At 33.7% G+C, this 17,228-nt stretch overlaps 2 protein-coding genes across 4 annotated transcripts; both read right to left on the reverse strand.

The window, feature by feature from the left end:
* Nucleotides 1–746: 746 nt before the first annotated feature.
* On the reverse strand, nucleotides 747–1,499 carry LOC146907904 (uncharacterized). Its single transcript, XM_085729189.1, has one exon. The coding sequence runs from the start codon at nucleotides 1,497–1,499 to the stop codon at nucleotides 747–749; it is 753 nt and encodes a 250-aa protein (XP_085585315.1).
* An 8,083-nt stretch (nucleotides 1,500–9,582) lies between these two features.
* CAC3 (acetyl Co-enzyme a carboxylase carboxyltransferase alpha subunit) lies at nucleotides 9,583–16,759 on the reverse strand. 3 transcript variants are annotated; one of them, XM_085725830.1, is made up of 12 exons: nucleotides 16,601–16,759; nucleotides 14,963–15,291; nucleotides 14,742–14,816; nucleotides 14,071–14,178; nucleotides 13,776–13,936; nucleotides 13,091–13,205; nucleotides 12,845–12,999; nucleotides 12,190–12,241; nucleotides 12,039–12,107; nucleotides 11,712–11,789; nucleotides 10,497–11,616; nucleotides 9,583–9,995 (listed from the first exon to the last, which is right to left on the reverse strand). In XM_085725830.1, the coding sequence occupies exons 2-11, from the start codon at nucleotides 15,284–15,286 to the stop codon at nucleotides 10,498–10,500; spliced, it is 2,256 nt and encodes a 751-aa protein (XP_085581956.1). In that variant the 5' UTR covers nucleotides 15,287–15,291; nucleotides 16,601–16,759; the 3' UTR covers nucleotides 9,583–9,995; nucleotide 10,497. The 3 variants fall into 3 exon arrangements, with proteins under 3 accessions (XP_085581956.1, XP_085581954.1, XP_085581955.1); XM_085725828.1 differs by having other exon boundaries at nucleotides 14,963–15,334; XM_085725829.1 differs by having other exon boundaries at nucleotides 14,963–15,715.
* Between the last annotated feature and the right edge of the window lie 469 nt (nucleotides 16,760–17,228).

Consider the following 17,228-nt stretch of genomic DNA (forward strand, 5'->3'; position numbering starts at 1 on the left):
ATTGTAGTTGTGGATAGCATTGTTGTCATAATCGCGACTTAAATTCTAAAAGTCAAGATTTTGCGATACTCACTTGCAACAATTCAAATCCATAGCAGAATCCCATAACAGGCAAAATCCAAGTAAAATCGTGAAATCTAAGCAAAATCTCTGCATTTTGAAGGATTTTGTTCATTTTTTCTATACGGGTCAATTTTGATCCGGGTACCAATTGACCTAATTTGTACCCGTGACCCAGTTCTATAAATACATAAAAGACCAAGTATTTTATCCATTCACACCACACTGCCTCTAGTTCAAAATGAACAATACATGACATTTTTTTTGAAAACATAAAAATGAGATATATTAACACTGGTGACGAGAACTTCTTAGTACAAGGTGTACCAAAAAGACCGCCTCGAAAAATAGAGTATCATACAAAGTATTTACAAGAAGAAAACAGGTCAGTCGATACCCAAACAAGACATAGGGTCCGACCACCAATTATGTAAACCATACACAAAATTGGCCTTATTAGCCTTCAACCACCACAATGAATGGAATTTCACTTTATCTAATAGCTGAAACATTGGAGTTTCAACGTTTTTGAAAATTCTGTTATTACGTTCACTCCATATCAGCCAAACACAAAGAAGCCACAATAGTTGAAGGAAAGAACGCCGAGCTTTTGAGAAACCTGTGTAATGAATGAATTGTATGAAATGATCATTAATGGTAAAAGGGTCGACGCCCTCCACTCCAATTCAAGCCTTTACTTGTTGCCACAACGAACCAAAAACACCGCAATGCATAAACAAATGCTCCGCTGATTCCTCAACCCCACACCCCGCAACACACCTATTCCCCGCTGCTTGCATAATGTCGCGCCTGACAAGATTGTTCCTAGTTGGAAGTCTGTCTTTTAACAACCGCCAAGCAACAATTGATACCTTTAAGGGAACCTGCTTATGCCAAATGAGATCACTGTTTGTGTCACGAATGGATTCCACCGTAGTAGACAAAATTTGATAAGCACCTCGCACAGTATATCCATCATGAATGTCAGGATCCCACTGCCACCTGTCAATAATATTAGCCTGCACAGATACACCATCAAGTAATAGCCTACACTCTGCTAACATTTCTTCTTCCCACACCCACAACCTTCTCCTCCAACTCCACGCATCTCCACCCTCCTCCCAACCTCTACCACTCATGTCCGCCACCGTACTTAACTTATTCGTCGCTAAATCAAACAAACGACCAAACCTTCTATATAAAGGTACATCTCCTACCCATTTATCAAACCAAAAGAACGTATGTTGGCCATCACCTACCACCTTCGACACCCTATTCCCAAACCAACCACTATCAATCCCCTCCTCCCCATCCCTAATCTTCACTAACTCCCTCCACCAAAAAGAACCACTCCGGCCCCCTACCGCCAACCTCCCAGCCACCTCCCCATATCTTGCCGCCAACACCCTATACCAAAACCCTCCCCTATCCACCAACATCCGCCAACACCATTTCCCTAACAAGGCTACATTAAACTCCCTCAACTGCCTCACCCCCAACCCTCCATACTCCTTACCTAAACAAAGAGAGCTCCAAGCAATCCAGGAAATTTTCCTGTTATCCTCACTCCCTCCCCAAAAGAAATTATTAAATAAAGATTAAATGGAAGAGATTATACCTGACGGAGCTTTGAAGAAGGAAAGAGCATAGACAGGAAGCGAGGTCAGGACAGACTTGAGGAGAATCAACCGGCCCCCGAAAGAAAGGAAGCGACTCTGCCACTTAGACAGTCTGGATTTTATAGTAGACATCATAGGTTCCCAAAACGACAACCGTCGAGGATCACCACCAATGGAGAGACCAAGATACAAAAACGGAATTTTCCCCACTTTACAATTCAAGATAGATGCCGCCTCAGACAACCACGAATTCCCAACATTAATGCCAACCAGAAGACTCTTTTGAAAATTCACTTTTAAACCTGACATATCAGCAAACAAAGTCAACACCGCTCGTAATGCTCGTACATTGGCCCAACTTTTGGCACCTAGAAGAAGTGTATCATCGGCGAACTGCAAATGGGAAACCACCACTGGGTTCGTAGCGCCCACCTCATACCCCTGATACAAATTATTATCCACAACCGACCTCATCAAAATATTTAAACCTTCAGCTGCAAGTAGGAACAGAAAAGGAGATAGAGGATCCCCCTGTCGAAGGCCCCTTTGCAAAGAAAATTCACCAGTCGGACTTCCATTTACCAAAATTGAAGCAGTTGCAGTTGTCACACACTCTTTGATCCATTTTCTCCAAAGTACCGGAAAGGTCATTTTATTCATAACCACATCCAAATACCTCCAATCCACCGAGTCATATGCTTTTTCAAAATCAACCTTGAACAGTAACAACTCCTTCTTTGATTTACGAGCCTCATCAACCACCTCGTTTGCAATTAAAACACCATCCAAAATTTGCCGATCCTTCACAAAAGCTGACTGAGTCTCTGATATCAACCCTCCAATAACCATTCGCAACCGATTTGCCAACACCTTAGATAAAATTTTATATAGGCACCCCACTAAAGAAATCGGTCGAAAATCATTCAATCTCTGAGGACTATCAATTTTTGGTATAAGTGCTATAAAAGTAGAATTAATACCTCGTGTCAACTTGCCATTTCGATGAGAACAATACATGACATTGACAAAATTAGATTGTCTTTAAATAAATTAACATATATGTAACGGTGTCGGTGTCCTATATTTTTTACATTAGCGGTGTCGACGAGTTCGTGTCAGAGTCCATGCTTCATAGATTTTGATTAAATTATTTGATTTAAATTGTCATTATCCCTAATTTCTAAACATATTTTTTAATCAACTATAAGAAAGTAATAAGAATTTTTTGATGAAAAAAGTAATACTATATTCCAAAAACAAAACGAATAATGTTTAATCATTTTTTTCAATATATTAAGCCCGTTTGTTATATTATTTCTTTTTAAAATAACCACTTTTATAAATTTTCATTTGTCTTTAGTCAAAAATAAATAAATTTTCATTTGTTTGATATGGATTCTAAAAAAATTAATAACTTGAATAAACACTACAAAAAAATCAGTAGTGACACTTTAACCTCCAATGGTAACTCTCTTTGAGATGATATTACATGTTTTTCCTATATCAATGTTACGAGTGAAAATGGGTTAGGCCGGGTCTGAGGTTTGTAAGACTTAAGTCTGACCTACTTCAAAAATTATAGGCCTTAGTCTAACTTATTACCTGTCATATGCTCAATTTTAAGGTCTGTGCTAGCCTTTTTAAAGGTTTGATGAAGCCTAAAAGCCTATTTTACACTAAGGTCTAGCAACACCTACATGTATACTACAAATAGGCCAAAACTTATGAAAGTCTAAAGCACATGAATAAGTATGCTGCTAAATAACGAAATCTTTTTTTTGAGGGAAAATAACGAAATCTTATTAATGTCTAATCATACTAATACATCTCCTATTAAATAACCAAATCATAAGAAGACTTAAGTTTATGGTAGAAAAAAAACGTCAACAATATCAATAATGGAAGATATATTATAGAATAATGCTAGTTATCCTGATGGATAAGCTAGCGAAATTTTCACGATCCTTGATTTCTACTGAATGTATTTTTTCTAAATTACAAGACTGTCCTCCCTTGTATTGTGGCACCTCCCTTGAATTGTGGAAGGAACAAAATTATATGCTTGTAAATTAGTCGTGATCCCATCGGGATAAATTGCTTCGGGAGATATAGCAATACTGTATATTATATATAAAAAGCTTAATAGGCCGGCTTGACGAGTTTAATAGGTTTTCTTACATGTCTTAGCCTGACATATTTAATTAAATAGGTTTATAAAAAAAATTGAACCTGGTCTTTTTATTAAATGAGTTCGGCCGAGTTAGACTTTAAACAGGCTAGGCCATAGTGTCCGACTTGTTTCCATCCCTACTCCATTAATAGGTTTTCTTACGTGTCTTAGCCTGACCTATTTAATTAAATAGGTTTTATAAAAAAAAAACTTGAACCTGATCTTTTTATTAAACGAGTTCAGCCGAGTTAGGCTTTAAACAGGCTAGGCCATAGTGTCCGACTTGTTTCCATCCCTACTCCGCATAACTACCTCATAATACCATACGCCAAATAATATTTGATTGACCTTGATCTTCTCAATTTGTGTTGGACACTCAATCATTGGATTTCAGCCCTGAACAATACTTTTTGTTGATTTTAATCCTTTGATCATTATTGACCCATGTTGGTTAGGGGATGACACTTTCAATGATAGACTCTTAGTCCTCTCATCGATAACTTCTTCAACTCGATTAGATTTGTTTTATACTAGTGAAGAAACTATTTGTGGAGAAGAAATACAATTGTTTGTACACAGATGGACTTGTCCGATATTGAAGTGATAACGCACTCCAAGACCGTATCATCTTTTATTGTTGCTTCAAATCATGTGTCTTCATTGAAATCATTTCTTAAAATCTTTAAAGACCTTTTAGCTCCTTTGCTAAACAATTGTTCCAGGGAAATTGATATTTAAGAACTGGACTATTCAGGCTTGAATTCATTGACCAACTTATTCTAGAAGTTTTTGATAGACCCGTCGATCTTGATCAAGACGAAATGTTTCGATAAATATTCCATATGGTATTCTTTGCCTTCAGAAGATGGTGTTTTATTTTCTTGTGATGGTTTGGTTGCCTTGGTGTAGTCTAGACGATTGACTTAAGACTTGATGAACTTTCACCATAACATGTTTTTGATAAATCTTCTTCTCAAAGATTCGGTTTTATTCACCAGAATTAAGTGATCATACGATTAATATCAAGTTTTCTTGTTCACATTGTAGTATAAATTAGCCAAAAGAATTATGGCTAAATAATAATTAGCATAAACATATAAGCATTAATAAAATATAAGCAAAAGAGAGAGATAATTAAACTTAAATGTGGTAACAATGAAGTAAACAAACAAGAAACCTGCAGAACAGTAAACCGTTAAATAACGTGAGACGTGACAAAATCACTATCCCCGTTAAATAACATGAGACGTGACGAAATCACTATCCTTGAGGATTTATCTGCCTCATAAGCCCATATTAGAGATGACAGAACATCTTGAATCTAATAAACACGTACAGGAGATGCAACCAAGAAGCATAAACTCGATTTTATAAGTAAGACGAAAATCATTTTTGTGTCAAAAATATGTTCTATTGATATGAGGAATGTATTGTATAAGTCATTTTGTATATAAGTTTTGAAGATATTTGGCCGCATGTGACAGCAAAGCATTTATAGCCAATATTGCTTTATTTTAAGAGAAAAATAAGGAACACTATGTATCAAATACTAGTGAGAGGTGGTAGTTCCTAAATTTAAGTAACAAAGGAAGGACCATGGTGTAATATAAACATAAATCTCTGACCAAGTAAGCAAGTAAGTAAACATGTGAAACATTTTTGGTAGGCTAAATTTTAATTAACTTTTGAAATATAATAATAACAACTAAAATTAAAACAGTAACGTTCCTAGGAATTTGCTTCAATCAAATTTCAACTTCAATATATTTTTTTTTTTTTGGATAACAACTTCAATATATTTAAGACTTGCTCGATTAGTACACTTGATTGTAGTTCATTAGCTCATAATAATCCTTTGTTTTTTTTGTTGAGAGTAATCCTTTGTTATTATTCAATAGAGTATTACTAAAAGGGTATTGTTAACGAGTGCCAACGGGACACTCTTTAAGCATTCTAAAAGAAGAAATTATTCCATAAAAAAGTCAAAAATTTCAATTTTCAATGCAATTATTACATTAATTTTCAAAAAAGATTATCTTTTAAAGGTCTTAAAAAGTGTCCCGAGGGTCGTTAACATTTTCCTTACTAAAATTATTATTCTTAGCTTACCACTAATTCAATTTGCTTTTATATAGATAGTCATTAATATATTCTTTGGTAATCAACTCCGGTTACCTGCACACAAATACATACACCCTCCGGTCACTAATATAAGCAAAAACCTACTTTTTAGATACATTCAATTAAAGATGTATGTAGTCTTTATTATATGTCACATACATCATTAATTGAATGTATCTAAAAAATGGATTTTTGCTTATATTAATGACCGGATGGTGTAATTAATTAGTAGATAAATTGTTCTTTTGCTTTTCTTTTTTTTTTGTCTTAGATGAAGTGGTAATCCACTGAAATTAAACTCACACACAACTGTGAGGTCCTAGGTCACGACGTCCGGCTTTACAATTTTGGCATTTATCAGTTGAGTTAGGACTTCTAGATTGTTCTTTTGCTTTATTACCGTCAAAACATCAATGAATAAGATATTATATATGAACCAACTTGATTCTAACATGATCTTGTCCCGAATTTTATTAGTAGTGACTTTTTTAAGATATGGTAGGTCTCTCTAATTTTAGATTCAATTGATGTTTTATTTGCACCGGCATAGCCCCATTTTTTGTTTTCATTTGATTTTTCTACTTTTAATATGTTTGTTTATGTTGTAGATGATTCTATATGGTATAATGGGTGCCAATATAGTTGAAACTTGAAATGTTCTCATCAAATATGATGCTTTTGCATGCTATTTTATTTTCAAGAAAACTTAATTACTTCTGGTCCATGTGGTTTAAGATAGCTCATAAATTCTTTAAAGACTATTTATTAATAAAAAAGGGTTAAATATGTTTTTGGTCCCTATAAATATATCAACTTTTCATTTTAATCCCTCTAAAATTTTCCTTCAACTTTTAGTCCCTCAAAAATTTTCCATCTTCACTTTTGGTCCCTCCTTTAAAGTAAACTCATATGTAGAATTCATATTTTTGAATAAAATTTTGCAGCAAAATTCATAATATTATAATATTCTCTCCCAAAAAAATTTAGAAATTTTAACAAAAACATGAATATCATATGAATTTTTATATTTTTAATGGTTAAAAATTCATATTAAATTTATGTTTTGTTAAAAAATTCTAATTTTTTTTTAGGAAAGATTTTTACAATATTCTATACATTTTTGCACAATTTCATTAAAAAAATACTAAAATTAACTCAGAAATAGGGACTAAAAGTAGTGATTGAAAATTTTATAGGGACTAAAAGTTGAAGGAAAATTTTAGAGGGACTAAAACGAAAAGTTGGTACATTTATAGGGACCAAAGACATATTTAACCCATAAAAAAATTTGGGCTCGATATTTGATAAGCAATATTTTTTTTTTGAGTGGTTGAGATGCAAAGTTAAAAGTTTAAAAGTAAGATATTTGATGAAATATGAAAAACTTTGTAGAATTTGATAATAGGGTTTCAAGATAACAAATTTTGGTATTTTTCATTTTAGTTAAAATTGATATTTTAATTTGTGATTTTTAAATGTAATAATATTTAAAGCAATTTAATCTGTTAAAAATTTAAAATTTATTAATAAGTTATGATAATTTGAGGGTTTTAAACAAATGAAAAGGGGGTTAAGGGACTTAATTGATATAATTAAAAACATGAGAGGCTAAAATCGCTAGGAAAAAAATAGAGGGACATAAATTAAACATACACAACCTAGAGTAAAAAAAAAAAAAAAAGGTAATTAAATCAAAAATTAAATTGAGAATGGAAAGATATTGAGAAAAAGGATAATGATTAATGGTACAAAATTGTCTAGCAAGAAACGCAATAATGAAAATAATTTTTTTTTTGAATAAAATGAAAATAATTTACAAAGCTTAGCCTACTGCTTTATGGTTTAAACAAATGTCATATGCGTTATTTTTGCGTTTCTAGCCAGACAATTTTGTAACATTACGTTTCTTGCCAAAATAGGAGAGTCCTAGTGCACAAGGGAAAAACATGTAGGATCAAAATTGAGCAATTAATAAGTGATTAACAAACCAACTAGGGTTAGATTTAGACAAGGTGCTAGACCATGAGAGTAATTTTAGAAATATATGGTTGGAAAATTGTTTTTTTGTTTCTCAACAGTTTGAACGTTAATATCATATAACAGTTTGGATTGAATTGTGCAAGAACTATAGTGAGTTTTTTTTTTTTTCAATCAAGTGACATGAGTTTTTATATGAATATAGATAGATGCATTTGAGACAGAAAAAAGACATCAAATTTATACATGTATGAGCCAAAATTTGTCTAATTATTTCTAAATTATTTGTTTCTTTTCTCCGGTGCACGAGAGTAATTTGTATAAATATGTTTTATGTGAATGTGGAATTCATGTCAAGGTTTTTGAAGTATCTTGAACTAGATTCGTCAATTTTTTCATTTGTATCTGATTTATATAATCTGGTCGGGTAAATTGAACCTAAAACTTATTCTAACCACATTCGCTTTGAATTTTGTTTTTTACAACATCATGTTCTCCATCTTCTTTATGTTCAAGTTTTGCTGCAGTCCCCATCACAAGATCTAACAATCTTTAAGTTCGATTTATGATTTATTTGTGGTTAAATATGTAACTTTAATGGAAATATGGACACTCATTTAGTTCTTTATGATCTTGGTCAGAGATACACAATTTATGTATATAGCATTTGAAAATTAATACTCCCTCCGTTTCAAAATGAATATCACATTACATTTTCAATACAGCTTCAATTTTTTCCTTCCAACTTTACCCTCAATAAAAACTCCAACTTTTCTCTCACACAATTTTCAATGCAACTTTAAATTTGTCTTTTTCTTATAAAGTAAGGACAGTTTAGTAAAAATGTTATGTATATTGATTATTTCATTCTATTAAAAATTTGTATGCCAAAACCTTAAACGACACTCATTGTGAAACGGAGTGAATATTTGTTTATTTAGGATAGAACATGTAACATTATATATTTACATATTAGGGGTGTGCATATACACAATTAATATGATTTGGTGATTTTGGGTTTACTAAGAATGGATTTTCTAACATACACACACATTTCAAGAGGTGCCCAATTCTCATCCCATTTTTAAGTTGGTTTCTTCATGAAAATTTTACAATTTGATTTCAAATAAAAACAATTTGGTTTCTTCATGAAACCATGAAAGTTTTGGTGGAAAATTCTGTTGCTTCACGATGAGTCAAGTTCAGCTAAGTTATGTATATTAGAGAGGAAATCCAAGGTAGCTCCACTGCGATCTCTAAAAATACCACCAGAAAAGTCGATCCCGGTACACCTTTAGCCGATTCAACCATGTTGCTTTCGACACTGTTATTGTCAAAAACAAGGCTGTTCCTGCACCTCCATGTGATCCAAACAACATTGACCATCAAACTCCGACAGGTTAACTTTATTTGACAAAAATGATTAGTGAAAGGATTATTTACATTCACTTGTAAGTTGTAACACTTACTGGATTATTTACATTCAACTCTATCTCTGAGGGAAGATTGTCAAAAGGCAACAATGAAGTGATAACTAGTTGACTGTTATCTAGAAATTGTTGCAACACCATCAAAGTAAGAGAATATAAGTATTCTTCACAAATAAGTAGGGCAATCATTCTTGCAAATAAGACATTTCAACACCACAACATCATGTTATTATCTTCAAACACAAATAATTTATATGTTCATCTATGTCTATTCAGGGAAACATTCAAGACTAAGGAAGAAAAAAAAGGAAAAACAGATGTAGATGTAGATAAAGCAAGTTATTCTAAAATCAACTGCAACATTCTAACTCAACAAATACAAAATGGTTTTAAATTTTATTCGCGCTTGTAGTCTAGATGATTGAAAAATATATCAGCCACACTTCGCATGGTATCTCATCATTTAAATCTTCAAGACATTTTCTAAGAAATGTATGGCCATGATGCTGGATGATGTGCAAGTGGCTGAAGATATTGGTAAAATATATCATGAAGAAGACACTGATGCAGTTTCCACTGTCAGCACCATCTTCACCAACTCCACATGAGCAGCATTCTCTGACAAAAAGAAATATTCCACAAAATATTATTAAGAGATAAAGGTTTAAAGGAAATATCAAATATTCACATATTGAAATCAGTTATTCTCACTTCTTCTCTGCAATCATTTCTAATCCAATATCATACTACATTAAAACTATCTTACAAATGTTTTTGGCAATCCAAGATGTAGTTTTCAACTAGAGACCGCTATATGCGTTAGCTATGAAGCACCATAGACACAAACACAGGTAATAATTTGCGAAAACGGAAGGAATTGAATGCAATCACACGCGTCGGTGTTGCGTCAGTGTCTGACACTGACATGTGTCGGACACCAAATATGCCTTCAATCTTAAGTATTGGTGCTATGTAGCATGCCATGCAAAGTTTTTAGAAGGATAGTACATCTTTCAATGGTAAATGCTATAGATAACGCTCCCTAGAATGCTTTAGATATTCTCATAATGCATTGACAAAACAATAATTAAATTTTCTGTTGAGATTAGTTGAACTCACATTAAGAAAAGGAGCGATTTGCACCAACTTTCTCTCTCAACTCGTCATCGGTGAGACCATTTCCTACTTTCAAACTTCCATCCCCAGAGGTTTCAGACATCAGGTTTTCATATCTCTCTTTCAAGCTAGAAGAGCCTACGGCCTCTGCAAGGCTCTGCTTTATTTTTTGCGTCAAAGCAACAATTCTATTCTTTGATTCCGAATTTGGTGTCCCTCCAGCTTTGGCGACCTCCACTTTCAATTGCTCCATCATTCTCTTAATATCTGTTGACGAGTTTGCCAAAACTTCAATTTCCTTTTTCACATCCTTGTTTAGTTCTTCTATCTCATGCACCAAAAACCTGTTGCCATCTCGTCCTGGTTTTACTAACTGAACATCTAACCCGACCGACTTCACAACATTAGCCACCTGCAAGTCTACCTCCTTATTGAACTCAATGATTTTCTTCTTCAATTCATCATCCAAATCGCTTGCTGAGGATGCGCTAACACGCTGGATTTCAGACTGTAACGCCTCATAGTTTTCCTTTATTCTAGGATTATTCATGACATCATCAAATTTCTTCTTCAGTTCTTGCGTAAGTGTTGCGGCCTCGTTGTTTCTGTCTGACAGAAGAAGCTTCAGTTTAGTCAATTCGCTCAACATGCCATGCTTCTTCTTCAGCTTGTTGGCATTAGGAGCTGCTGACAACCTTCGATTAAAATCTGCCTTTAGTTTTTCTATCTTACCCTTCAGCAATGGATCAATAGGTTGGTCATCTGAACTTGCTTTTGAAAATTCATCACGTAGTTTCGACAAACTTTCTGTTAAGCCCAAGGCTTTAGCGGCCTCAGACAATTCTTGATCAACCTCCCTTTCCAGTTTCTCTTCCAGTTTCTTTATCGCCTCATCTAAATCGAGTTTCGGAGGCTCAGAAGAGGACTTCAAAATTTGTTGCTTCAGCTTCTCAATCTGAACTTCTAATTCAGAATCAGAAATTTTCTCAGGAGGTATATCCCTCTTCTTCATGTTTCTTTTTTTCTTGGGATCTACAGGAACTCCTTCCTTGAACCCACCGATTTTTCGGAACTTATGCATGCGATGTTTTAACAGGTCTTCTGTGTTCATCTTAGTGAGTTCCTACACAATGAACAGGCCAAAGTTTGATATAAATTATCAGCATATGCTTCAACATATTTGATTTCTGTAAAACACATCATGCCAGTAAAACTTACATCCATAGCTTCATTGATTTTAATTTTTATCTGTTGAGAGGTCCAACTTGGATCAGCATGTGCACCACCGAGGGGCTCCTATTGGAAAAAAAAATAAAAAATTCTACTTAGATTTCATTTTATAGATAATGCTATTATCAATTTATGCAACTATCCTTTGCTGCATGCAAAGGATCAACTTGAAAAATGATAACACGGGTTACCAAGGTCAAAAGTTAAGATCAAAACTCCAAATAGACATTAAAAGGTTTAAACCATTAAGATGGCATAGTTCATACATACGGAAAAAAAATTACGGGAAAAAAGCATAATTAATAAGATTATTACAGGTATAACTCCATCTGCAACTTTCAATTTGCACAATTCAGTCGCTGTAATCTTCAGTTTTTTAGCAGCCTGCAAAGATAAAATAAATAATTGAATATACATTATAAAATGAAATATTATAAGCACCAGTTTTGTATATACATATATATACCTTGGGAGCAGCTTTAGAACTCTTCCACAAGATTGCAGCACACGCCTCTGGACTAAATCACGTAATAAATAAAGGCCAACCCAGTAGAACAAATCAGAACATTAACCCAATTAGTAAATGAGGAAAAATAACGCAGGTAATCAGTCCTATCTTATCTGCGTATTAAATTCATCCTAAGATGCTTTTTGTACGATTGGTTAAACATTAACCAAATTGAATTCCATCATAAGCACATTAGTAACTAACTAACAATCTTATATCCGGTTTGAACAATCACACAACACAATTTTGTACTAACAATATATACATGTTAATACAAAACTACGAAATTTTTTGGGCACCTACGAAGCAAGGACAGACACTGAACACGACATTGACGTTGACACCAGTAAAATTTTGAGAAAATGGATTAATTGAATGTAATCACATGTGTCAGTTTCGTGTCATTGCCGACCATTGGACACGCCTTCAATCGGAAGTGTCGGTACTACAGAGTTGGCCACATATAATTTGCAAAGAAAACATCATTACAAAGAAGCTCAGGAAGATTCATCTAACATGCACTATTGGAAGGGAGGACAAAAGAAAGGCACATGATTGAAAAAATTAATGTAAATATTATAAAACTTGAAAATGGAGTTAAAAATTAAATCACCTGGCAACATAGAACACTGCATTTTCAAGCATGAGTAATTTATTACCGCATCCAATGGCAAGGGCACCACCAGATCCACCTTCCCCAATAACTATAGAAATAACTGGCACCTTCAGACCAAACATGGATCTCAAATTATGAGCAATTGCTTCACCCTGCGTACATGAAAGTCGATCATTATCAAACGGATTACCATGGTAACAAAAACAAAGCCTAAGTATAAATAAAGCATAACTAGCGACATACTTGGTTAAGTTCCTCAGATTTGAGGTCAGCATATGCCCCAGGGGTGTCAATGAAAGTAACTACTGGGAATCCATGATGATCTGCATATTCCATCATGCGTAGAGCTTTCCTATAACTGTTTGATTTGAAAATTTACCATCTGTCAGTGTCAAATGGGGAGAAATTGACAGCATGTAAACTTATACGATTCATCTGAATTCATATCATACGGTGTTATCAATAGCAGATTGTGAAAAATAGTGGAATACCAAAAATCCTCCAAGTAAAATAGCAAATAGTGTTGCAGGCAAATAAAGAAAGCAACATAGTGGTTGAAATGCTGCATAGTGCGTACAAATAAAAAAGGAATGGAAGCAGAGCATAGCTTACACATTGAAAGTTGAAACGACCATGTATTACTGGGAATAAAGGAGTAATAATTATTGACTCCTCGGTTTTCTACTTTAAAACAGGTCCTATTTGGCACACATACATGCACTTCCGTTTTGTTATTATTTTATTTTTTTTAATAAAAAAAACCTTAAATTGTCTTTTTTCCGCTGCTGCCGCTAGATGAGCCAGCAGAAACTGGTATAGCGACCGCTATTATCCTAATAGCAAAGCTAGGATAGCGTTGCAGTTTGCATTGCTAACACTTGACAAGTAGTGAATTACTCAGTATCAATTAGAATTCTAGTGGACATACCCATGTGGAGTTGGCATCCCAAAGTTACGCTTAATACTTTCTTTAGTATTTCTACCCTTTTGGTGGCCTATAAACATGTAGGTCCTACCATCTATAGACCCTAAACCAGTAACAATAGCAGGATCATCATAACCTTCTCGATCACCATGGAGTTCCATAAACTGCAAAAAAGAGGAAAGATGAGAATTCTATTACAGGTAGCGGTTCAATAACAATCAACCAATTAAAATATAAGAATGCAAGAAATTACATATTTAAGTGAAAAAAGTTAAAACAGAAATAATATTTCGAAGACCTTATCAGTTATGTTAAAGATGTGATCAAGGAAAGTTGGCCTGTTAGGATGTCGTGCAATGCTGACCCTCTGTATAGGAGTTAGATGTGTATATAGATTCTTTAAAGCCTGAAATAGCAATGGAGACAGTGAAAGCATGAGAATTTTACCAGCGTTTACTGGTGAGAATTTTGGGGAATATAAGGAAAAGAAACAGTATATGTTTAAACCATGAAATATGAATAACTATTACAAACCTTTTATTTTACGTATACTAATTGTAAGGTCAAGTAAAAGTGCAATATGCACAAGTCCAGGTGAATAACACTCAGAACATACCAGCACGATATGAAAACACAATATTCCTCAGCATAACATAACATACCCTAATATATTTTAGTCACTTTTATGTGAAGAAACATATTATCTCGTGAACTGCAACCATAAAGTATATCCAATTGCTTAAATTGATAAAAGATAAGCAACCACATTTTGATTTACGACTGCAATTGCAACCACATTCATATACAATTTTCCGCAATATCAAAGATTGATACACAATTGCGACCGCAATCACAATTCAAAACCTAGCAAGATTGTGCACATATTCGATCTAGTATTCATCATCAATCCTATCATTCAAGTAATCAAATTTTCTCCGGGATAACATTTAATCGTTATTACAGTCAAACCTTTTGGTACTTATTCTCCAATGAGCGAATCTGATCACTGAAATCCAAACCAGTTTCCTCTGCCATCTTCCGAACCTGTTCTCAACCATTAAAAAAACATTACAATTAGCGCAACCTTGAAAAATATACTCCTATACCTAATTCATTCTCACTTAAGTAAACAAAGCAAATATATCCACACACACACACACACTAACAACAGAAAAAATTAGAAAAGTTACATCGCTGATCTTCTTTTCCAGATCAACAAGAGGCTTTTCGAAATCCAAAATGACCGGCTTTGGCTTCTCTTTGAGTGGCTTGAAAGGAGAGAGATGAGTCAACACCCCACCTTTAACATTGGGATCAAGGTTACCAGACCATGGATACTCTTTCTTCTTCACCTTCCTCAACTTAGCAGTAACACTAACTGTTAAATCCCTTCTTTTCAAAACCAGCCCTGTCCTTCCCAAGGTTCTCAAAGGGACACCAGTGAAACCGCCAGTTGAACTCCTCAGAAGATCAGAAGCGGCAGAACCAGCAAGAGTTGCAGAAGAGGAAGCCATATTTCCTAACCACACTCCTTAAAACTCAATTCCCCAAATCACCAAAATCTATAAACAGGACAAAAACACAAAAACCCAGAAAAAAAAATCACCACCAGTATCTAATTATATATCATAAAATAAACTACAAAATCATAAAAAACGATACAAAATCAACAAAACCCAACAAAATATCACTACCAGTATCTAATTATATATCATAAAAATACACTATAACTTTTTTTGTGGAAACTATGTATCCGGACAAAAGTCCGACTAATCCAGGGGACCAATCCAACCGTTCATTAACAGGGGACCCAATTGAAGTCAGAGCAAAGCCCTGTATGGACGGCCCAACACAGGAATTGTTGGCACTTAAAAGATTCGAACGTGAGACTCATAGAGGACCACACTCTTAGGTCTGAAGCCTTCACCACCAGGCCGGCTTGCCTGGTGGTTAGAATTAAACTATAAATTCATAGAATATAATTCAAAATCAACAAAACCAAGAAAAAATATCGCTACCAGTATCTAATTATATATCAAAAACAAAAACCATTACTTCATGAAAAGTCTACAAAATCAACAAAACGCAGAAAAATGATCACTACCAGCAACTAATTATATTTATAAAACTAAACTATTATTCATGAAAAATTATACAAAACCCAGAAAAAGATCACTACGAGTATCTTATTACATATCATAAAAAACCATTACTTCATTAAGAAAATGATACAAAATGAACAAATACCAGAAAGCAAATCCTAAAAAAGAGTGACAAAAAAAAAATTACCTCGATCTAAACACCAAAAAGTAAACTTTTAAAAACCCCAATAACTTAATTAAGCTTAATTTCGATAAAATCATAGTAACAATGAGAAAGATTCAACAAAAACCCAAAATCCAAAAATGGGCCATTGATTCATCAACTCATAAAAAATAAAATGAAACATGTTCAATTGTTCATAAAAAACAATGAATCATGTTCCTAACATTGAGGAAAATAAACATCATATTGAACAAAACCCAGAAAGCAATACTAAAAAACAGTGTAAAAAACAAAACTTTACCTCGATCTTAACGCCAAAAACAAAACTTTTAACTAGCCCATTAACTTAATTAAGCTTAATTTCGATAAAATCACAGTAACAATGAAAAAGAATTAACAAAAACCCAAAATCAAAAAATGGGTCATTGATTCATCAACTCGTAAAAAAAAATAAAAAACCATGAAACACGTTCCTAAACAACAATGAAACATGTTTCTAAGATTGAAGCAAATGAACATGATATAGTAATTGGATAAAAAAGGTATACGAGAATGATTATTACCAGTGATTGAGTAGAGATCCAAAGAAGGAGAGAGAAAGATAGAAAGAGAAAGAGTGTGTTGTTGAAATAATTATAAGGGTATTTTGCTTCGTGGAGATCGTCAATGAAGGAAAAAAGAATGAGAGAGTTGTTAATATTGTTGGTAGTAGTGAGATGAATGAATGAGAGATTGGGGTTTGAAAGAAGAAAAAGCCAAATGTGTGTGAAGGAATGAATAGTTAGAGGGCGATACTTCTTATGTGGAGAGTGTGTTTAACAATAACAACAATCAATGAATACAGCTCTTTTCGGTTTGGCAGTTATGAAATCAACTCATAATTTATGCTTAGTTAGAGCATTTCCAATGAGGTTCTTACTTAACAAGGATCATTCCCTATTAAAGATCCTCCATTGGAGGAAGAAAAAATGAGTTCACGTTAAGGAACAGACAACTATATAAGGATCATCTCTCTCCTGGGTAACTAACGGGTTCTATGTTTAAAAAAGTAATAAAATGTGTACTACTTGGTCTCACTTGCATAAATGAGTAATAAAATGTGTACTATTTGGTCCCACCTGTAAAAAGGAGTAATAGATAAATTATTTTTGTTTAATGATATAAAGATAGTGGGACATATTTAAGTATTTT

This window comes from Medicago sativa, chromosome 7 (assembly GCF_051527215.1).
Source record: "Medicago sativa cultivar Bolivia chromosome 7, Bolivia_mono, whole genome shotgun sequence".
Lineage (NCBI taxonomy): Eukaryota > Viridiplantae > Streptophyta > Magnoliopsida > Fabales > Fabaceae > Medicago > Medicago sativa.

Coding starts and splice junctions, on each gene's coding strand:
- LOC146907904 (XM_085729189.1), bottom strand. CDS start 1,499: ATGTTGGTGGATAGGGGAGGGTTTTGGTATAGGGTGTTGGCGGCAAGA.
- CAC3 (XM_085725830.1), bottom strand. CDS start 15,286: ATGGCTTCCTCTTCTGCAACTCTTGCTGGTTCTGCCGCTTCTGATCTT. Junction 14,179..14,741: donor TGGAGAATAAGTACCAAAAG/GTTTGACTGTAA, acceptor TTGCTATTTCAG/GCTTTAAAGAATCTATATAC. Junction 11,617..11,711: donor AAATCAATGAAGCTATGGAT/GTAAGTTTTACT, acceptor TTCATTGTGTAG/GAACTCACTAAGATGAACAC.